The sequence below is a fragment of the Hippichthys cyanospilos genome, chromosome 1 (genome assembly GCF_059441005.1).
Source record: "Hippichthys cyanospilos isolate Australia breed blue-spotted pipefish chromosome 1, RoL_Hcya_1.0, whole genome shotgun sequence".
NCBI classification, from domain to species: Eukaryota; Metazoa; Chordata; class Actinopteri; order Syngnathiformes; family Syngnathidae; genus Hippichthys; species Hippichthys cyanospilos.
In genome coordinates this window covers 1752654-1770272 of record NC_142369.1, presented here as the reverse complement: position 1 = coordinate 1770272, position 17619 = coordinate 1752654, and the positions used below count along the sequence as shown (strand labels likewise).

Here is a 17619-nt window from a genome sequence, read left to right as displayed (position 1 = left end):
ACAATATATTAACCCCGGCGCAATTCTAAGGGGTGCCATTCTGCGGCTGTTTTATTCCAAATGCTTCAATTAGCCATAAAACATGCCGGCAAGTGCTTGGCAGAGTTTCCCCTCCCGCCTCTTTTGCCCCGCGTCGGCGCAAAGAAAGCCGCTTGTTCATTATTAGGTGAGGTCCTTTTGTTATCAGGTGGGGCTGTCTTTGAGATTGTCCTTGCCATTAACTATTTTATTGAGTTCCAGACCGAGGCATTGTGTTCCAGGAGATACTATTCACCGTGCTGATAACGGGCGGGCGGGAGGAAAAAGGTGAAAGGAGCTGCTTTAAACAAACACTTGCCTCCAAACTCCGGGCCAAATAGTCAAATTAAATCTGCTAATTGCTTCTTGAGCATCGCAAAGGCTAACAGAAAAATTCCCTGGCTATTGAAACGGGGAGGGGTGGGGGGGCAATGCATCATTTCCATGTTAAAAAGGAAGCGGGAGATGAAGTCCCGCCGACAAAACATCAGCGATTAAGTGGGTCATCTGCAGTTAAAGTTTCATTTATCTCGCTTTGCGGCGTGACACTTTAATTGCGCCGCTTCATCTAAATCTTTCCTGGACGGTCACGTTTCATCACGTTCCAGACGAATCGTGTCGGCTTTCAACTTTGCGAGGAGCTAAACAAATAATGTCACTCCGCCGGAGGTGCGGGAGGACTAAATCAAGGTGAGGCAGCCGGGGCCGGACGCACATATGGCGGCGGCGGCGGAGGGGGAAAGGGTAAGGGCGCGGCGGGAGACGGGTCGGAGCGTCCCGCCGGAGACCTCCGTTCATTTAGCGCCAAGTCGCCGAAATGGAGAGAGGGTGATTACGGCCCGTGTGCGACCGTACGTAAGAGTCCCCCCTCGTGTTCCTGACAGAGTTCCGAACCATAAAACTAAATGCTAAACCTCCATCCGGCCCGGCGCTGCGATTAGCTTTAATAAATAGCAGCCGACTGGCTCTTGTTATCGTCGGAAGTTACTCCCAATCCAATCGTTTGATGTGGCGGTGGCGCTAGCGTGACTTTGTAATAATCCATTAGTCCTGCTCGGAATTCACCGCTCGGAGTCTCCTTGTTAAAGCGGGCGGGCGGGCTATGCGGATGAACTGACATTAGGCGGCATCGCAGGAGCGCGCCGGCTATTTATATGCCAGATGTCTGTCTCTGCTTTCGGAGGCCGCGCGAGCAACGCATCAGAGAGGAAATGCTTTGACCCGTCGATGAAGACGCGCGCGCGCGTTAGAAAGAGATACCTCCCGGGAACCGTTCCGCGCCGTTAGAACACTATCAGATGAGCACGAGAGAGGAAAAAAGAAAGTGAGAAGAGGCGATGGATATATGAATGTACTGTATAGACCGTACGCGGGCAGGATACGTATGCGACCGCAGCCGAGTGGGACGGGCTTTCTTCTTCCTTTAGTGCGGCCTCGCCCTATTCCTGCGGCTCAAACCTGTGAGTTTTTATAGCGCGCCGCAGGAACGGGAGCTGGCGATGAACTCCAGACTGCAGTCTCTTGGTTCACTGCGAATACGCAGAGGCGGCCGCTCCGTCGGTACCGACGCAATGTCCGGCCGTCCGCCGACGGACCGCCGAAACATGAAAACGTTTAAACAACGACAGGCGAAACCTGACGGAACGGTTTATCTCATCCGCCGTTTTAATCAGTCGTTATAATCGTTACTGCCTAGTTCGCCGTTTTTCCATTTATGAGAAACTGTCAGGGACTTGGGAGGATTGAAGCGGGAATGACCGGCTGAGCAGAAAATATTGAGAGTCCTGTGCAGAGTTTACACGTTCTCGATTTGGACTCGGTAAGTGTATTGGACACTCCAATTTGCCCTAAGTTGTGATCGTGATTGTGAATGGTTGTTTGTCTCTGTGTGCTCTGCGATTGGCTGGCAACCAGTCCGGAACGTCCCCCGCCTACTGCCCAAATATGGCTGGGATCGGCACCAGTAAGCTAATGACCCTAATGAGGATAAGAGGCTGTAGAAAACCGATGGATGGATGTTGCACTGAGCAAGGCTTTCTCCTCATAGAAACAGCTAAATATGGCTGTGTTTCACGAGTCGTGCTTTCATAAACTTAAATGCATACTGCACACAATCTTGCTCCATGCATTCACTGTACAGAGCTTAAGTAAAAAGCAATGATTAGAATGAAGTACAAAGAAATGTTTGCGTCATTTTGCTTTATAAATATGATTTGAATGAATAAATCGCTTGCACACAGGTGAGCAAAGCATTCTGGGGGCCCTTTGTGAGGTGGAAAGGTAACATGGAAAGGCAAGGAAAACACGGTACGTACGGAGGTTTTTTTGTGTTTTTAATAAAACACCGCCACAGGCCGTGTATGTCGGCATGTGATGTTCTGGGGTCGTATTTGTTGTGTTCTGGGGTCGTATTTGTTGTGTTCCGGGTTGGTATCAGAGTTCACTATTGATTTCATGTTCTAGGCTTGTGTTAGTTTCTGTTTTTGCCTTTTCATGGTCTGGGTTTTTGGATTGAGATTTGCTCATGTGTGTGGATCCTGTTTCTGGCCCCCTTGTGTCAGTGTCTTGTTAGTTTGATCGTGTTCACCCGTCCTCCTTATCCCGCTCCCTTGTGTCAGCCAATCAGTTTCCTGCCCCAATTGTGCCTTGTCCAGGTGTTCATTGTTGTCTCGTTAGTTGGAATTGTATTTAGTGAGAGTCGTAAGTTTATGGTTAGTTACTTTGTATGAAGTTTTTTACCTTGTTATTTTTTGTCATCTTCTTATTAAATGACTATTTTTAAGCACGCCCCGCTTCTCTGCCTCCCCGAATTCTGGGTCCGCATCCTCTCCTACCGCGCCTCCCCATAACAATGCAGGTGCACGCGTATGTGACCTTCCGAGCCCCGTCCGAGCCCTTCCGTAGCGTTCTGTCGCAGTTACGGCGTCCTCGGAAGGACGCCGATGCGCCGTATCAAACAAATTGTGCGCGTCGTTGTCGCAACTCGCATCACGCTTGGCGCGGGAAGGCGGGCGCTCGCCTGCGTGCGTGCGCAATATCGCAGATGTATGGTAATTGAAATGGCGGAATCTTTTGGGGGGAAATGCAGTCAATTTGACGCGGCGGCGAAAGAAGGTCACCGTATTCAATTTGCGCTGAATGGCGGCGTGACAGGGAAACACCTGAAAGCACACGATCTTATCAAGGCCTCACAGGCGCCGCCACTTACCCACCGGCTAAAAGCTATTTGCTGATTACCAAATAAACGCATTATCTTTTACCTTGACTTCTGCGTGTTTGAGCGCTTGGAAGCAGGTAGAGGCGGAGTCTCTTATCCCGCTCGTGACTTTGCAAGCGCACTATCTCAGCCGCCCCCCCCAGCCCCCCACCAAACGCCTCAGCGCTACCCGGCCCCGCGATTGTGGCGTACTTTCAAGTGCCATATGGGCTCGTCAAAGAGAGAGGACTTCACAAGGCTTTTGCGTCCTCTTTACAAGTAAAGAGAACAAAGCTGGTACAAGGTTCATCTTTGTCGAACATCAATGCCACACATATGGACGCCGGCGTTCTGGGAGTGTGTTTGATGGGGCTCTTCCGCGCCAAACTCCTTCAACCGCGCCTCCCCGTAAGGATTGTTTCGGGGGTCGGTTTGACCGGCCTCGAATAAGATGACGCTTCACCAGGACTCCAAGATGATTTATCCTGGTTTTTTTTTGTTGTCTTTAAAACTACCGTGTTTTCCACAGTATAATGCGCCCCTAAGAGCCCTAATTTTTTTTAAACGCTGATGGTGCGCCTTATCATCAGGTGCGCCTTATATATGGATCAATATTGTGATTGATATTGGTAGATAGGGTATGAAGTGATAAAGTAAACTTTACCTGTTTCTTTAGCGTGTTTACAGTTTAACAAGGTTGCTCATATTGACATTGAGTTATTATGCTATTGAGAGTTATTATTTGAGTTATTATTATTACTTTGAGTATTACTATATTGTGATTGAAAAGGTTTTCAAATATGTTACTAATTAAGGGTGCGCCTTATATATGGAAAAAGTTTGAAAATATGTCATTAATTGAGGGTGCGCCTTATACTGCGGAAAATACGGTAAAATTCCGGATCAATTTGACTCAGGAGATAGGGAATTAGCACCTTTGCCTCACTATTCGGAGGTTCTGGGTTTGAATCTCGGCTGTGGTCCTTCTCATTGAGTTTGTGTGACCTCGTGAATAATCAATAATGCAGCTATCCAGTCCTAATGAACTATTTAGAGACCTTGTTTAACTTTTTCGGTGGGGTAATGGATAGCACGTCTGCCTCACAGTTTAAAGGACCCGGTTCCAATCCCCTTGGCTCCGGCCTTCCTGTGTGGGGTTTGCATGTTCTCCCCGAGCCTGCGTGGGTTCTCTCCGGGCATTCCGGCTTCCCCCACACTCCAAAAACATGCCTGGCAGGTGAAATGGACAAACTTAATTGTCCTTAAGTGTGATTGGCTGCATGAATGGTTGTTCGTCTCTGTGTGCCCTGCGATTGGCTGGCAACAAGTTCAGGGTGTGCCCCGCTCACTGCCTGAAGCCTGCTGAGATAGGGGTCAGCAGGATGAGAGCAGTTTTTCGTTTGATTTTCGTTTTTGACAAAACCTGAGTTTGAAATCTTGTTTTTTTTTTTATTTTCCTACGTTTTTTATGTCTCAAGAGCTCCAGGAACCCCCAATTCCAAAATAAAATGCTCAACAAACTTTCGTAGCGTAATACTCTGTTTTATTCTGTACTTCACACTTCAAAACTGATTTTTTTTTTTTTTAAGAGATTGCTTCTTGGTTTTTCAAGCTTTTCTCGCTCCCTTGTAAAATTTGAATTTTCACCATGGCGCCCGTATATCAGAAGAACATTTCATAGGTTATATTGGAGAAAGTCCTACATTATCAAGTTAAAAATCCACAAACCGAGCAATGTTAAACCTTAAGTTCGTCATTTTGTTTTTTAATGAGCACTATATTTGCCTGTGACTGACTGGCAGCTAGTCCAGGTTGTACCCCACTTCTCGAAGCTCGAAATATTTTTTGAGAGGGGCAATTATGTGAAGCATTGACATAATTTGAGGAGCAATTTTCGGCCATTTCTTTTTTCCGGGGTGGCCGCGGGGCTCTGAAGCAACGTTTTTTTTATTTATTTATTTTTTTATTGTACCCTAAATGAATAATACATACGAGGTGGTATGTCCAAAAAAAAGCGTCCCGATTCCGATTCTTGGGTCGATTGATTGTCATCGACCGACCAACGACCGCTACTTTAATTTCCTCCTCCAACAACAACTTCCGTTTTTCAACAACTTTTCCGGTTTTTCCATAAATACTCAAAATATTCCCGAGCATCAAAGCGCAGTGGCGGCGCACACGATGTTACGCTTTTAGGTTGTTTTTCAAACCACGGCATAAAGATCATGTACATGTAAAAAGGATCTTTTCAAAGGCACTTGATTAGCCAGCTAATTGAGTCATCCAGCCTCCGAGAGCCTCTTGAACTATCTCAGGCGTGTGCAAACGCTTGGAAAATAAGACGCAGCTATATTTACGCACGCACTGGAACAAAGACACAAGAAATGCAACAAACCAGGCCGACGCGTCGCATTTCCGCCTCGTATCAAGAAACATCGATTATTTGATACGTGGTATCGAAAGAAAGATCTCGATGGGCTTTTCGCCATCTTTTTGGATTGTGAAACAAAATTCTATGCCCCTATGTCAGCGCAGTAATCCTTCCAAGTTTAATGTGAGAATCTCTGCTGTAGGGAAGTCGAAAATAATTCCACGGATCCAGTCCCGGGTTACCCTCGAGGCAGATTGTCGCGAATTCGCATCAAACCCCCTCTCAGCCAAAAATAGCATCTGTATTCCTCCGGTAATGGTTAATGCATTGCCATCACATACCTAGAAAGTAAAAAGCATTCGTTTCCGGCCGGATGGAAGACTACATCCATTTTTTTGGAGCGCAAAGTTGGAATCGTGCTACGTCACAATTATTGGACTGCAAACATGAGGAGGAAGAGCGTCATTGGCAAATTATTTGGAAGATATTTAAAAGATTTGGTTGGATGCAAATGTTGATTCTCCACACGAAAAGCTTAGTGAAACTGAGTGGGCGTAAAGGTAGGTACATTATAATGTGTATTTTTATATTTTATACTAGTGTTTCGTAGTATATAATAGTAAAAGTGGGATAGTTATAAGCACATATGCACATAACTGGTACGCAGGTACGAATCACTAACGACGCATGCTTCACTTGCCGCATTTGCGTACCCTCACTAATTTTCATTCATGACAACAACCGAGCCTGAGCTGAACATTTTTTAAGTGGCTCCAAGATTTGCTGAAGCACACATAAATGTTCTCTTGTCCTCAGCAGACAAAACAGGTGTGTTTGGACACAGGGATGGACAATTTCAGCCATCCTGTATGTGATAAGTACGAAAAGAGCATGTGACTGTAGCGCAATTTTTGGCTAAAAAACAAACTGAATTCAAGTCAAATGTGTACATAATCAAACATGATACCAATGTGAGTTTACAGGTGGAATTTTACCATTGCTGCCTAATTTGCATCATGCCAAAATGTATATTCATTTTATTTTTTTGGCGACACTGAATCAACGTCCACAAATTGATCTACTTGGATAAAAACCCAACCGTTTTTTAACTATCGGAAATAAATTCCGATGTCAAGGGGTTAAAGACGAAACGGAGCGTTATCGTGTGCGCGTTTGTGTGTGTGAGTCTGGGGGAGGGTTGGATTATTGGCTTAGCGTTTTGGCCAGGTTAACGCGAAACAGCCCTGAAAGGCTCTTAGCCGAGATTACCCCATTGGCTAAAAATAGCCGGCGGCGGCTCGGAAAGACCGCTATCTGATGCGCGCGCGCCACGTTTCAATTACACACCTGTAGACACCGGTGGCGGTGACACTCGGGGGTTCGGGATCAGCCGGGTGGGGGTTCGGGATCGGCTGGGTAGCGTTCCGCGATCGGCGGCGGCCGCTTCCCGCTGGGACGGGTGCGGAGGGGAGATAGCGCGAGACCAAAAGGATGCTCACATCCTTCCCTCGCTCCCGTTCCCAAACCTTCCCAGAAGGGACTATTGGTAAAGATCCCGCCGCCTTCCCCCTCCCCGCCTATCCAGAAGAAACAAATCCTCCGCCTCGGGAGCCAGAGGAGGCGGCGGGAAGACGGGCGAGCGCGCGCCTGTTCCGGCGGCGGCCCGGCCCGCCGCACGATAACGGCTGAGATGAGGAAGGGGTGGCGACCGTGGTAATTCGTACACCTCTTTGCTGTAGCGCCGTGTGGGCGGCGTATACTCAAATGTCAGCATAAATTTGCAAAATCAAAGTGCGCAGCAGGGTGCAGGAACAGGAACAATAAGAGCCTGCCCTGTAAGTGTGTATACTGTATGTGTGTTTCCACTAACAAGCGCATGAGCTAATCTACTGCTGATTTTTGGAGCCCGTCGATCCATTACACCTTCACCTTAACCCTCCGGTTAGCTATAGTCTCAGGAACTGCAGTAACAGGTCAGGTTTACTTCAAAAAAACATTTGAGAATCCAAATTAGCATGGGTAAAAAACAAGTAATCAAATAAACTATCGATTATGATAATAATACAAAAGCATCATAAGTTAGTCTTCTACTTCTGTAAGTTCTTGATTATTCAGTAAGAACGATGTTAAATAATAACAATGAATACACGGAAAAAAATAAACAATAGATTATCCGAAAGTGGAAAAAAAAAATTCCCAAAAAGTCAATTGGCCAATTCTTTGCTCCTTATTTTCAAGTCATTTCCCATCAAAGGCGGACCATTTAAAGAAGGCACCAGGGAGCTGAAATTTCACCCAGATGTCGACAACATGTTGAATTTCGAGATGGCGCAACCGCTAGTGACAAAATAGTGACGTGGAAGAAAATGACCGAAAATGATGAGAATTCTGCAGGAGGATGCCAGAAAGGATGAGTGGGTCTAAAGTGTCATGGCGCGCGTGCGACAGAGCCGCCGGCATGCTTGCGGAATGTCCACGCAAACTATCTTCGTAAGACACTAAAGCCTTGGCATTTCATTTTACTAGCTGCAAAGCCCACAACCTTTTACTTGCAATCCTGGGGCTTTGATTCAGCCTGGCGCCGGCCCAAACCTTCTCCTTCTTTACCCATCTGTCCTCGTGTCTGTCTGGCCCCGGCGTGGACAAATGCGCCGGGATGCTTGGCCGTGACGCGGACCGAAAAAAATCCCGCGCCGACGGCTCGGTGAAAAGGGAACAACCGAAATATTATTCGGGAACAGGTGGACAGAACGGCGCGGATTCTTATGTTCCTGTTCCAGCTGGCGTAATTCGATCATAGATGCCTCTTCGGCCGATAAAAATTCAGAATGGCTTTGGCTATAGAAATCGCTGCGGGATGCTCAGCGGGATAAAAATTCACAAAACGTTTTGCTTATGGCTCACTGCAACACCGTTTTGCAATAAAATACCCCCTGTTCCAGTTGGTTGGCTCTTAATTTGAAAAGACAACTCTACCGTTACTGTCACGGCATTACTAAGCGTTTTATTTCAGTTAAAATCTGCCGGGTACCCTTGAAATGCCCTCACGTACCCCCAGGGGTACTCGAACCCCGATTTGACCGGTGCTAGCCTAGCATGGCGCAAGTGGTTAGCAATAGTTTGAACCAAGTCTTGAGAGCAACTTTCATTGGAATGTTTTGTCCCCATTACCGACAGTTCTACATACTCATACTTAAATTGACCCAGGAATATTCCCCCCAAAAAACCCAATGAAACAGGACCGTTAACTCATTCAATCCCAAAGACGTAGCTATGCTTCTTAAAAGTCCCGGCGTCCCATCACATGTACATATTTACAGCATCATTTTCCTGACATATTATGGTAAAAGAGAGCCAGAAAAAAGCTGGCGCATTCAATCGCAAAGACGTAATTATCTCTCTTTACAGAGTCCAAACGTTCAGTCCCAAAGACGTAATTATACGTTTTAAGAGTCCCGGCATCCATTCCCATGTACATATTTTCAGCGTTATTTCATTCAAATATTATGGCAAACGAGTCTGACAAAATCTGGCGCATTTAATCCCAAAGACCTAATTATATCTCCGAGCAGAGTCCAAACATTCAGCCCCAAAGACGTAATTATACGTCTAAAGAGTCCACACATCCAATCCCTTGTACATTTTGACAGTATTATTCTCTTCAAATATGATAGCAAAAGAGAGTCTGAAAAAAGATTCAAACCCAAAAATGTAACTAAACATCGTTACAGTCCAAAGGATTTACCATACCACAATGTAGCAACAAGCTCCTTCACCTTCCAATCAATTTGCTCTTAATTTGAAAAGAAACGCTACTGCATTTTCTCACGTACACTCTAGGGTGCCTCTGAGCGGCCCCATCGTCAGCAATAATCCCGGATCAGTTCGTCGATTGATTAAGGGGTGTCCGAATTCTGTCTTTTTCCCGTCTTGATCCCCCCCCCCCCCGTCCCGCGCGTCGACCGCCTGCCGTGTAATCCTAGCAGGGCTCGAGCCGGTTCAAAAGACATTAGGTCAACACTTCCATGCTGTTATCTTTGGCAGTACATCAGGAAATTATTGGAGCTAGCGCCCCCTTAACAACCGCGGCCCGAAATAGAGCGGCCATATTCCATTTGGAAGGTGTCGAACACGAGTGAGGCAAGTTTAGCATGTGCGGATCGGGATCCAGGGGGTCGGCACGGTCCGTAACGGAGCAAAAGGCCGACCGGGGGACACCTGCCGGTCCGACGTCGCTGTCCCGCGTTCGGTTCAAATGTAGTCCGCGCAAACGTCGAAGCAGGACGCGCGACGCCTCCGAAAGCGGCGGCCGTATCGCTCGGGCCGACCTCGCCGCCATTTGAAAGTGGCTCCGAGATGACAATCAGGATTTGACTACGCCGATGCTCCGGCAGGCTAATTAGGAAATACATCAGGAGCCCCGCTAACCGCCGCCGCCGCCGCCGCGCACACCCCGATCACTCCCCCTCCCCTCGGCGCTCTAATCCTTGCCAAGAGGCAAACTTTCCCCTGTCAGATTAAAAGGGATTAGCCGGGTCTTGCTACATGAGGAACTGGCCACTTCATATGGTGACTCGAAACTTTCCAAAGATGGCGGGGGGGCGGGGGGGGGTTCAAACCGTACCCTCTCTCACCCCCTACCCTCGCCTCTTCACGACTCAGATTTGCAGAGCTTTCACTCGGCGTGACACAATAGCTGCTGGCGTGCGCGGCGAGCGCTCCAAAACATGGGCGCGAGCGTACAATATTCATGCGGAAGCACGTGCGGGGACACGTGAGCGGGACACACATCTGACCAGAACAAAAGCGGGGTACGGTAGCAGTTACCCAGCTGGACTCATTGTCATTGGACTGCGACACACACATTTTTTTGGTTTGGGTCTAAAGGCTGTTTTCAATTCGTTTTTGGTTGCGGAATCCAAAAGTTGTCTGATTTCGTCCTTTTCATTCGTGTCCACTGTAGTGGACATTAGTTTTAAGTGTATATATTTTGCACCCCCTGCTGGCCAGAAGGGGAATCGAGAAAGACGATTCACAGAATACGTATTAACCTTCGTGCACACACTTGTACGCATTGCATTTTTTCGCCTATTTTTGTAAAGGCTTTAAAAGCCTGATAATTAAACATTATTTATGATTTTTTTTTCCTTCAAACACTCAAATAATTCCGTGGCATCAGTTATATCAAGTCAACAGAGAATTTTCTGTTGCCTGACATAGTTTGACCACCAAAAATTAATGTAATAAATCCTCTTAAAACATATCTAAAAAGTTCTAAATATAATGATTTTATATGGTCCAAAATTTGGAAAAGGATTATTTTTGTACACAAAATCTCGCACGTCCAGCTGCAATCAAATAAAAATGTTGGAATTGTTGCATCTTGAAATTTTACATGTTTTAATCATCTGCTGGAAATTTCAGCTCCCCAGTGTTTTTTTTCCAATTGGTTCTATTATGGGTTAGGGTTAATCAAAGGAATTTCCATAATTTGTAATATTATGCCACTTGTGCGGTATTCTGTCCATCCCTTTCATCTTTACATCAAAGTAATTTCAAAGGGAAAGCGTTGAAAGAAGAAACCAGGGAGCTGAAATTTCACCCAGATGGTGACAAAATCTCAACGTTCAACTTGGCACGACCACCTAGTAATCCCACCACCAGGAGCGCGCCACCACTTGGCTGAAATACAGTTAAACATCTTTCCAACTAAACCTGCATATGTGAAAAAAAACTGAAAAAAAAAATCTGTGCTTTGAAGCCTTTCCCTATTTCTTACTTCCTTATACAACAACAAATAAATCCCGCTGTTGTATGAAATGCAAAATGTATTTTGGTTTCTACTTGGCACGCGTTTTGCAGCACCGTGTACTCGGAGCGGCTTTCCCCCGCAGTAAGACGATATCCTCCCATACTATAGGTGGCAGTACAAGGACTACCAACAACACCACTCTATAACAGAGGTAGAGAATCCTAGTCCGTTCAATGGATCCAAACAGGCTCCTCATCTCTACCCGACGTGGTGGGAGTTGTTTACGGTGTTTAGGTCACGGTAGTCCTTTTCAGCTGAATCATAAAGGTGTCTGTACTGACCAACTTCCATAAGCAATAGTTGGTCCGCCATGTTTTCGTGAAGAAATTCCGGAAGATACGCAAATCTGTTATGCGTGGAGGGGCGCGGCTGCCGGAATACCGTCGTTTGAAGCGCGGGTTTTGCGGAAGCGTCAAGCTTAACGCTTGAAGACAGGATAAAAGTCAAAAGATATTATGCGAGAAATCGATGTAGGTATGAAAAAGAATCCTTATTGTAGATTTGGCAATTTCTTTCTTTTTTTCAATATTGGATGGTTTTGGGTTGTCATTTCAGTCAGATTGTAGATTGCGCAACAGGTTTTTCAAGTTGACTAAGATTTGCCACAGTTGTGAAAAATATCCGTCCGCAACTCCGATTCGGTTGCGAGGAGTTCTACCGCGTTAGGCTTGGTCGGACGGCCATCGCGCTTTAAAGCGACGCTCGTCGGTATTTTTAACCGTATCGCTCGGCCGGACGGCAGACAGCCACGCCGGCCGCCACTTGGGCTCCCTCGGCGTCGGCGGAGGTGAGACACGCACACAAAGGCGGCGAAACGAGTTCTTGGCGCCGGGGTAAACTCGGAAAGAATTGGGCCCGCGGGACCCCCGAGCTCAGCCCAAAACGTGAGCGCGTGACGCCCCCCCCGCGTCCGATCCCGGGCCGGCGATAAGGGCCCCCTAACGAAGAGCGCGAGACGGACGGCTTTATGGCGCCACCGGATCGTCGACCTTGTTGGCAGCCTCGCTGGGTGACAAGAGAAAAAAGGAACAGTGGAAGGGCGATAGGGGGAAGATTAAAGTTTTACAAGAAGCCTTTCTTTACGACGTGTCCAGAGTTTGCTTTCAGATGTGAGCCGCGTTAGTGAGCGGGAGCTGAAATAAACACTTTTGATAAGGAGGCCCACCGCCGTGCCGTCGGGCCCCAAATAAGGTCGGGACAAAGGTCCCGCCGGGCTTATCCGGCTTATCTGGCCCGCGCGCCTCGGCTGTTTTTGTGTTTTTCGTGCGGTGAAAGACGCAGCCGCGACCTACCTCGAAAAGATTGGACGCCTCGTTGCCATACTGCGCCGAAATGATCTCCGATTGGTCGCTGTACCACTTGAGGCCGCCCAAGAAGCCGTCGGCGTCCAGGTCGCTCACGTCCAGTTCGGAGAGGTCCAGTTCGGGGAGGTCGGGGCAGAGGGGCTGGTCTTCGCCAACCAACGCAGCGCACTGTCGGGGGGGGAGGGGAGAAAAGGGGGGGGGGGGGGGCAATCAGTGCGGTATAAAGAGATCTAACGGGCGCGTTGTTCGATACCCCGACCTGCGAAACGCCCGCTGACATTTTATGTAATCTCCGCGACTTGTCGTGGACTTTACGGAGCAGCTGCCTGCGCCCCCCCACCCACCCAACTGTAACAGCGCAGAGGGGTGGGGGGGGGGTCGAATGAGGCTCTGGGTGTTGTGAAAACAAACAGACTGAAAGAGAGAGAGAGCCAAAGAGCAAGATGCAGAGGGGTTGGGCTCATTTGCATATCTCAGCTGATATTTCTTTTTTTTTTTTTGCAGGGTCATTGTGAAGGGAAGTGGAAGAAAGCTGCTGTAAGGATGCTCAACACGCATTGCTGCCTTTTTGCATCAATAGACAAATTTGAAGACATGCTGCAAAGTTACTGGCTCAACAGGGGCGGAGCTAGAGGGCGGCCGGCGCCATCCAAGAGGGGAAACTCTTGCTCTTTTCAACATTTTCACACGCATGCTGAGTTGCTACATCCCTGCGTAAACCGTCACAACTTTTTTTTAATAAATCCATCCATTACAACCATATTTTGTTTTTAATCCACTGCAAAATGATTCCTGTCACACTACAGCAACACCGTGGATGAGAAAACGTTCTTCATAGCATCCACACACATAGTAAAAGTGCACAAACATATATATATATATATATATATATATATATATATATATATATATATATATAGCAAGAACCTAGGTTAAAAAAGATTTAGAACTGAAAAATTAAGAGACGTTTGTATCAAGCTTCTTTTTAGATACAATTTGAATGCAGATATGAAGGTATTAAAAAATCATCTGCGACAATTGCTCACTCTGATAGGACGCTAGCTGGCAAATATATGTTGGCAATAGAAGTAGACATAGTATAGAAAATCAAAGTTACTGCACCGAAAACTGCATTATTACTATTGAAATTTTGACAGGGTTTCTGCAGGTATCGGCGAAACAGTACATTTTCAAATTGAAAGCAAATAAATTGGAACATGACGGCAATATGCTAATTGTTTATCAAAGCGCGGTATGCCCTTATGTGGTAATATTTTCCAACGGATGCAACACAAAACAATCACATTTGTATCTTCTATCGTTCTTTTATAAAAACATGCCTAGAGACACCACAACAAATGTAGTTCCAAAGTTGAACACCGCCGACGTGCATTACATTACTCAGTTTCAAGTTGGTTTTGTTTTTTGTTTTTTTTTTCATCCTAGATTGCTTCGCTTTTCCTTACAATTGCTCCTGTGTGATGCGTTGTTCTGAATATGCATGCCCCCCCCCCCCCCCCCCCCCCCCCCCCCCCCCGAGTTGCTGTGTCACCCTGGCCACCCCACTGAAAATATTCCGTCTACGCCCCTGCGTCTAACGGTACCTTAACCGCACATGTTAGGAAGGTGGACATCCCCGAGGGGCGTGTTCGAGCCCCGCCTGAGCAGGACGGACGTGAGGTTGGGCTCAGGTCAGAAAAAAAAAAAAAAAAAAGCCGGGAGACGTGTTTCTAGCGCCGAGGCAAAGCGAGGAGCGCCGAGACACCCGTGTCACAGTTCATCTGCCCCCCCCCCCCCCCAACACACACACACACGAATACACAATGACTTCAAGACTTGTGACGAGACAGCTGGGTTGTGTTGCACACGCGAGTGGGGGGGCGGGGGGGGGGGCGCCTCTGAGATGATCCAGTCTGACAGGGCACGGCAGCCGAACGTTCCGCGAACCGGAGGTTCCGTTCATAGGCATGCCCAATTATCTTCTTCGCAAGCCGTCCCGGGTGCAAAGTGACGGACTCGCGCGTGCACCGACAAGACGATGGCCGATTTACGCGCCAATTGACGTGCAAATCTTTACCGCGCACATTTTGGACACAATCGTCGAAGCACTGCGGAGAAATCTGCACTAACGTGCGGGGAAAATAATCCGCGCCTCCGCAGAGCATCGCTGCGCAGCACGGCGGAGATTTAAGTGCTGGCAGGTGCAAAGGAAACCAAAAAAAAAAAAAAAAGTCGAATTGTGTGCTAATGTGCTCATGTGGCTGATTAAAGATCGAAAGCCGAACAGTGGTCCTCATTTTACGTGCGCAACCTTTGCACCCTTGCAAAATAAACGCGCACTGGTCACCAAGGGAGTCCGTGCGTAAAAAGCACACGCACGCGCACGCACACACAACGGCGTGACGCCGAGAATGCCTCTCCGGTACCTGAACGCAGCACGGGAGCGATACATCCGATAAAAAAAGGAGTAAAATGGTCCTTTTTTTTGCGCGTGTTGCGAAAACTACAGCAGATGGAAAAGAGGAGAAGATTCCGCTTGTTTAACACTTGCCAAATAGTCCCGCGTTGTGCATCCTCAACTGGGCTCCACATTACGCGTTACGCATCGGGGAAAGGAGGAAAAACTCAAGCTCCGTCGCTCCAGGAAATAACATCGCAGCAGTCCACAAGGAAAGCACGATTCGTTTTCTTTCTTTCTTTTTTTTTTTTTTAATTTCGCTTTTGTTTTGCAGGGTGCTCACCTCTAATTCTCTCCACACCGAGTCCTGGTTACACCTGTCCCACGCCATCCAGCCACCGAATGACGGCTCCGTGAAAAAATAAACAAACCCCAAAAATAAGAGTCAAAAAAAAAAACACACACACAAGCGTCGGGAAAAGAGACCGCAAAGAAAAAAGGGGGTTTAAAAAAAAAAGAAACGATGTAAAAAAAAAAAAAAAGAAATCCACGCACGCTTCCCAGTCGCTCGCACGCAGGCAAGTGCTGGCCCTCGCCGAGAATGAACCGAGGGCACCTGTCTTACAACTGCTTTCCATCACATGACAAAGCTATTAAAAGTAGGCAGGGAGTGACTCCGCGTCCACGCTACTCGGCAGTGACGCGCGCGGCGGGGGGCGTGGCCTGCCTGCAGCTTCTTCGCTCCGGCGTATGCGTGCTCACTTTGAACCTTTTCGAGCCTTCCGATTGGCTCCGGGAACGAATGGAGACCGGGGCGTAAGGCTGCGCGCAACAGCGTGGTGATCGAGGCGAGGGAAAGTGCCTTGCTAAATAGTGGAGTTATAAATCGCTGGAAGATTTCAAACGCGCGGAAAATTCCATGAATTTCTGCCTTACTTTTTGCATGTTTCGGCCCTCGAACGATAACGGTGACATTTTTTTTAGGGACGTGTTTCGAAAATGTCTGATTCGAGCCCTGCATTGCAGCCTAGAATAGTGTCAAAAAAATCCAGTATTAGTAGAAAAGATACGGGATTTTGTTGATTTGTTTTGTATGGAAGTTAGAAGAGACATTTAGCGAAATGGGCGGGGGGGGGGGGGGGTAATAACGGATTGAAATCTGCTATCTGTATCAGATTTGGACACATTGCCAAAAATTGGAGAAAAAATCTGACTTACTGTACATCACTGTGTTTTTTTTGTACTGTAGTTCATAAAAAAAATTCTACAAAGAATTTCCAGCCCTTTTTGTTGATGTGTCGTTTTAAAGAAAAACTTTGCTTAAATTATACCGAAATTCTGAAAATAAATTACTGCCGAATACATTACTTTCTGCAAGTTATCAGCAAACTTAATTTAATTGCGCTTATAGTAGGAGCAAGACATTTTTCTTTTCAAATTAAGAGGAAGTCAATTGGAACATGAACCAAGCTATCGCTTTGTAAAATGTTGAATACTTTTATTTTGTTAAGTTTTTACGGATTCAAATTGTCATGAGTGACATCATTTTTGGGAGCTGAACAAAATGTAGAGCTGCCGATTCATTTATTGTCATTGTACAATACTCATCTGTTAAAATAAATAAATAAGGAGGATATTGGTCTGCATCATGCAACATTGACATAAAAAGTGGTGGAAATTTTGATCAGATCCATTGGCAAAATCGTTGATGTGAAAGTTTACAAAACTAATGCTTCTGCAGTAGTTAGATCGTTTTTGGGTCATTTTTTCCACATCATGTTGCACTTTGAAGTTTTGGCAACATCCGGGTAAAATTTCAGCTCCCTAGATTCTTTCAATGCTGTCACTATAATGTAAAATTCCTTTAATGTACAGATCAAAGGATTGTACAAATACAACAAAAGGACAAAAACTGTCCAATTGTTATTGAATGAATGTTAAACGAAGAAAAGTTGTTCACATCAACTAACAAACGAAAAAAAAACAGTAATTGCATCCAAAAATTCTTCATTCATAGATGCGTCAAAAAGTTTTGACGTTTGGGTTGGGACGAAAACTCGGTACGAGCTGTCAAAGGTTGAAGCGTGAATAAACATTAGCCTGGCCGCGATAAATGTAAAATTTATCGTCAAATTATCCTAATCATTTAAATCTGCTAGAAATTTCAGCTCCCTAATATTCTTTCAACGCTGCCACTTTATTGTAAAAATCCTTTGATGTACAGATCAAAGGATTGTACAAAATACAACAAAAGGAAAAAAAAAACGATCCTTCAATTGTTATTGAAGGAACGTGAAACGAACAAAAATTGTTCACATCAGCTAACAAACGAAAAAAAAGTAATTGCATCCAAAAATTCTTAATTCATAGATGCGTCAAAAACTTTTGACGTCGGGACAAAAACTATGTACGATCTGTCGAAGGTTGAAGCGTGAATAAATACTAGCCCTGCCACGAAAAATGTAAAATTTATCGTAAAAGACATGACGACGTTAAGCAAAACGTCAGAGTAGTTTCCGC

The 17619-nt window shown here is 46.3% G+C and overlaps 1 protein-coding gene across 7 annotated transcripts in view; it reads right to left on the bottom strand.

Annotated features, from left to right (window-relative positions):
• The window catches only part of ppargc1a (peroxisome proliferator-activated receptor gamma, coactivator 1 alpha), a 160396-nt gene that overhangs the window by 34527 nt on the left and 108250 nt on the right, over positions 1 to 17619 (bottom strand). For 5 of the 7 annotated variants that reach the window (XM_088417767.1, XM_088417805.1, XM_088417779.1 and 2 more), the window contains exons 1-2: positions 15443 to 15755; positions 12690 to 12869 (exon numbers count right to left, since the gene is read on the bottom strand). In XM_088417767.1, the coding sequence (XP_088273893.1) occupies positions 12690 to 12869; positions 15443 to 15490 (228 nt within the window). In that variant the 5' untranslated portion in view covers positions 15491 to 15755. Of the gene's footprint in view, positions 1 to 12689; positions 12870 to 15442; positions 15756 to 17619 lie in introns of those variants that run through there. The other 2 variants (XM_088417820.1, XM_088417790.1) reach the window with 2 other exon arrangements.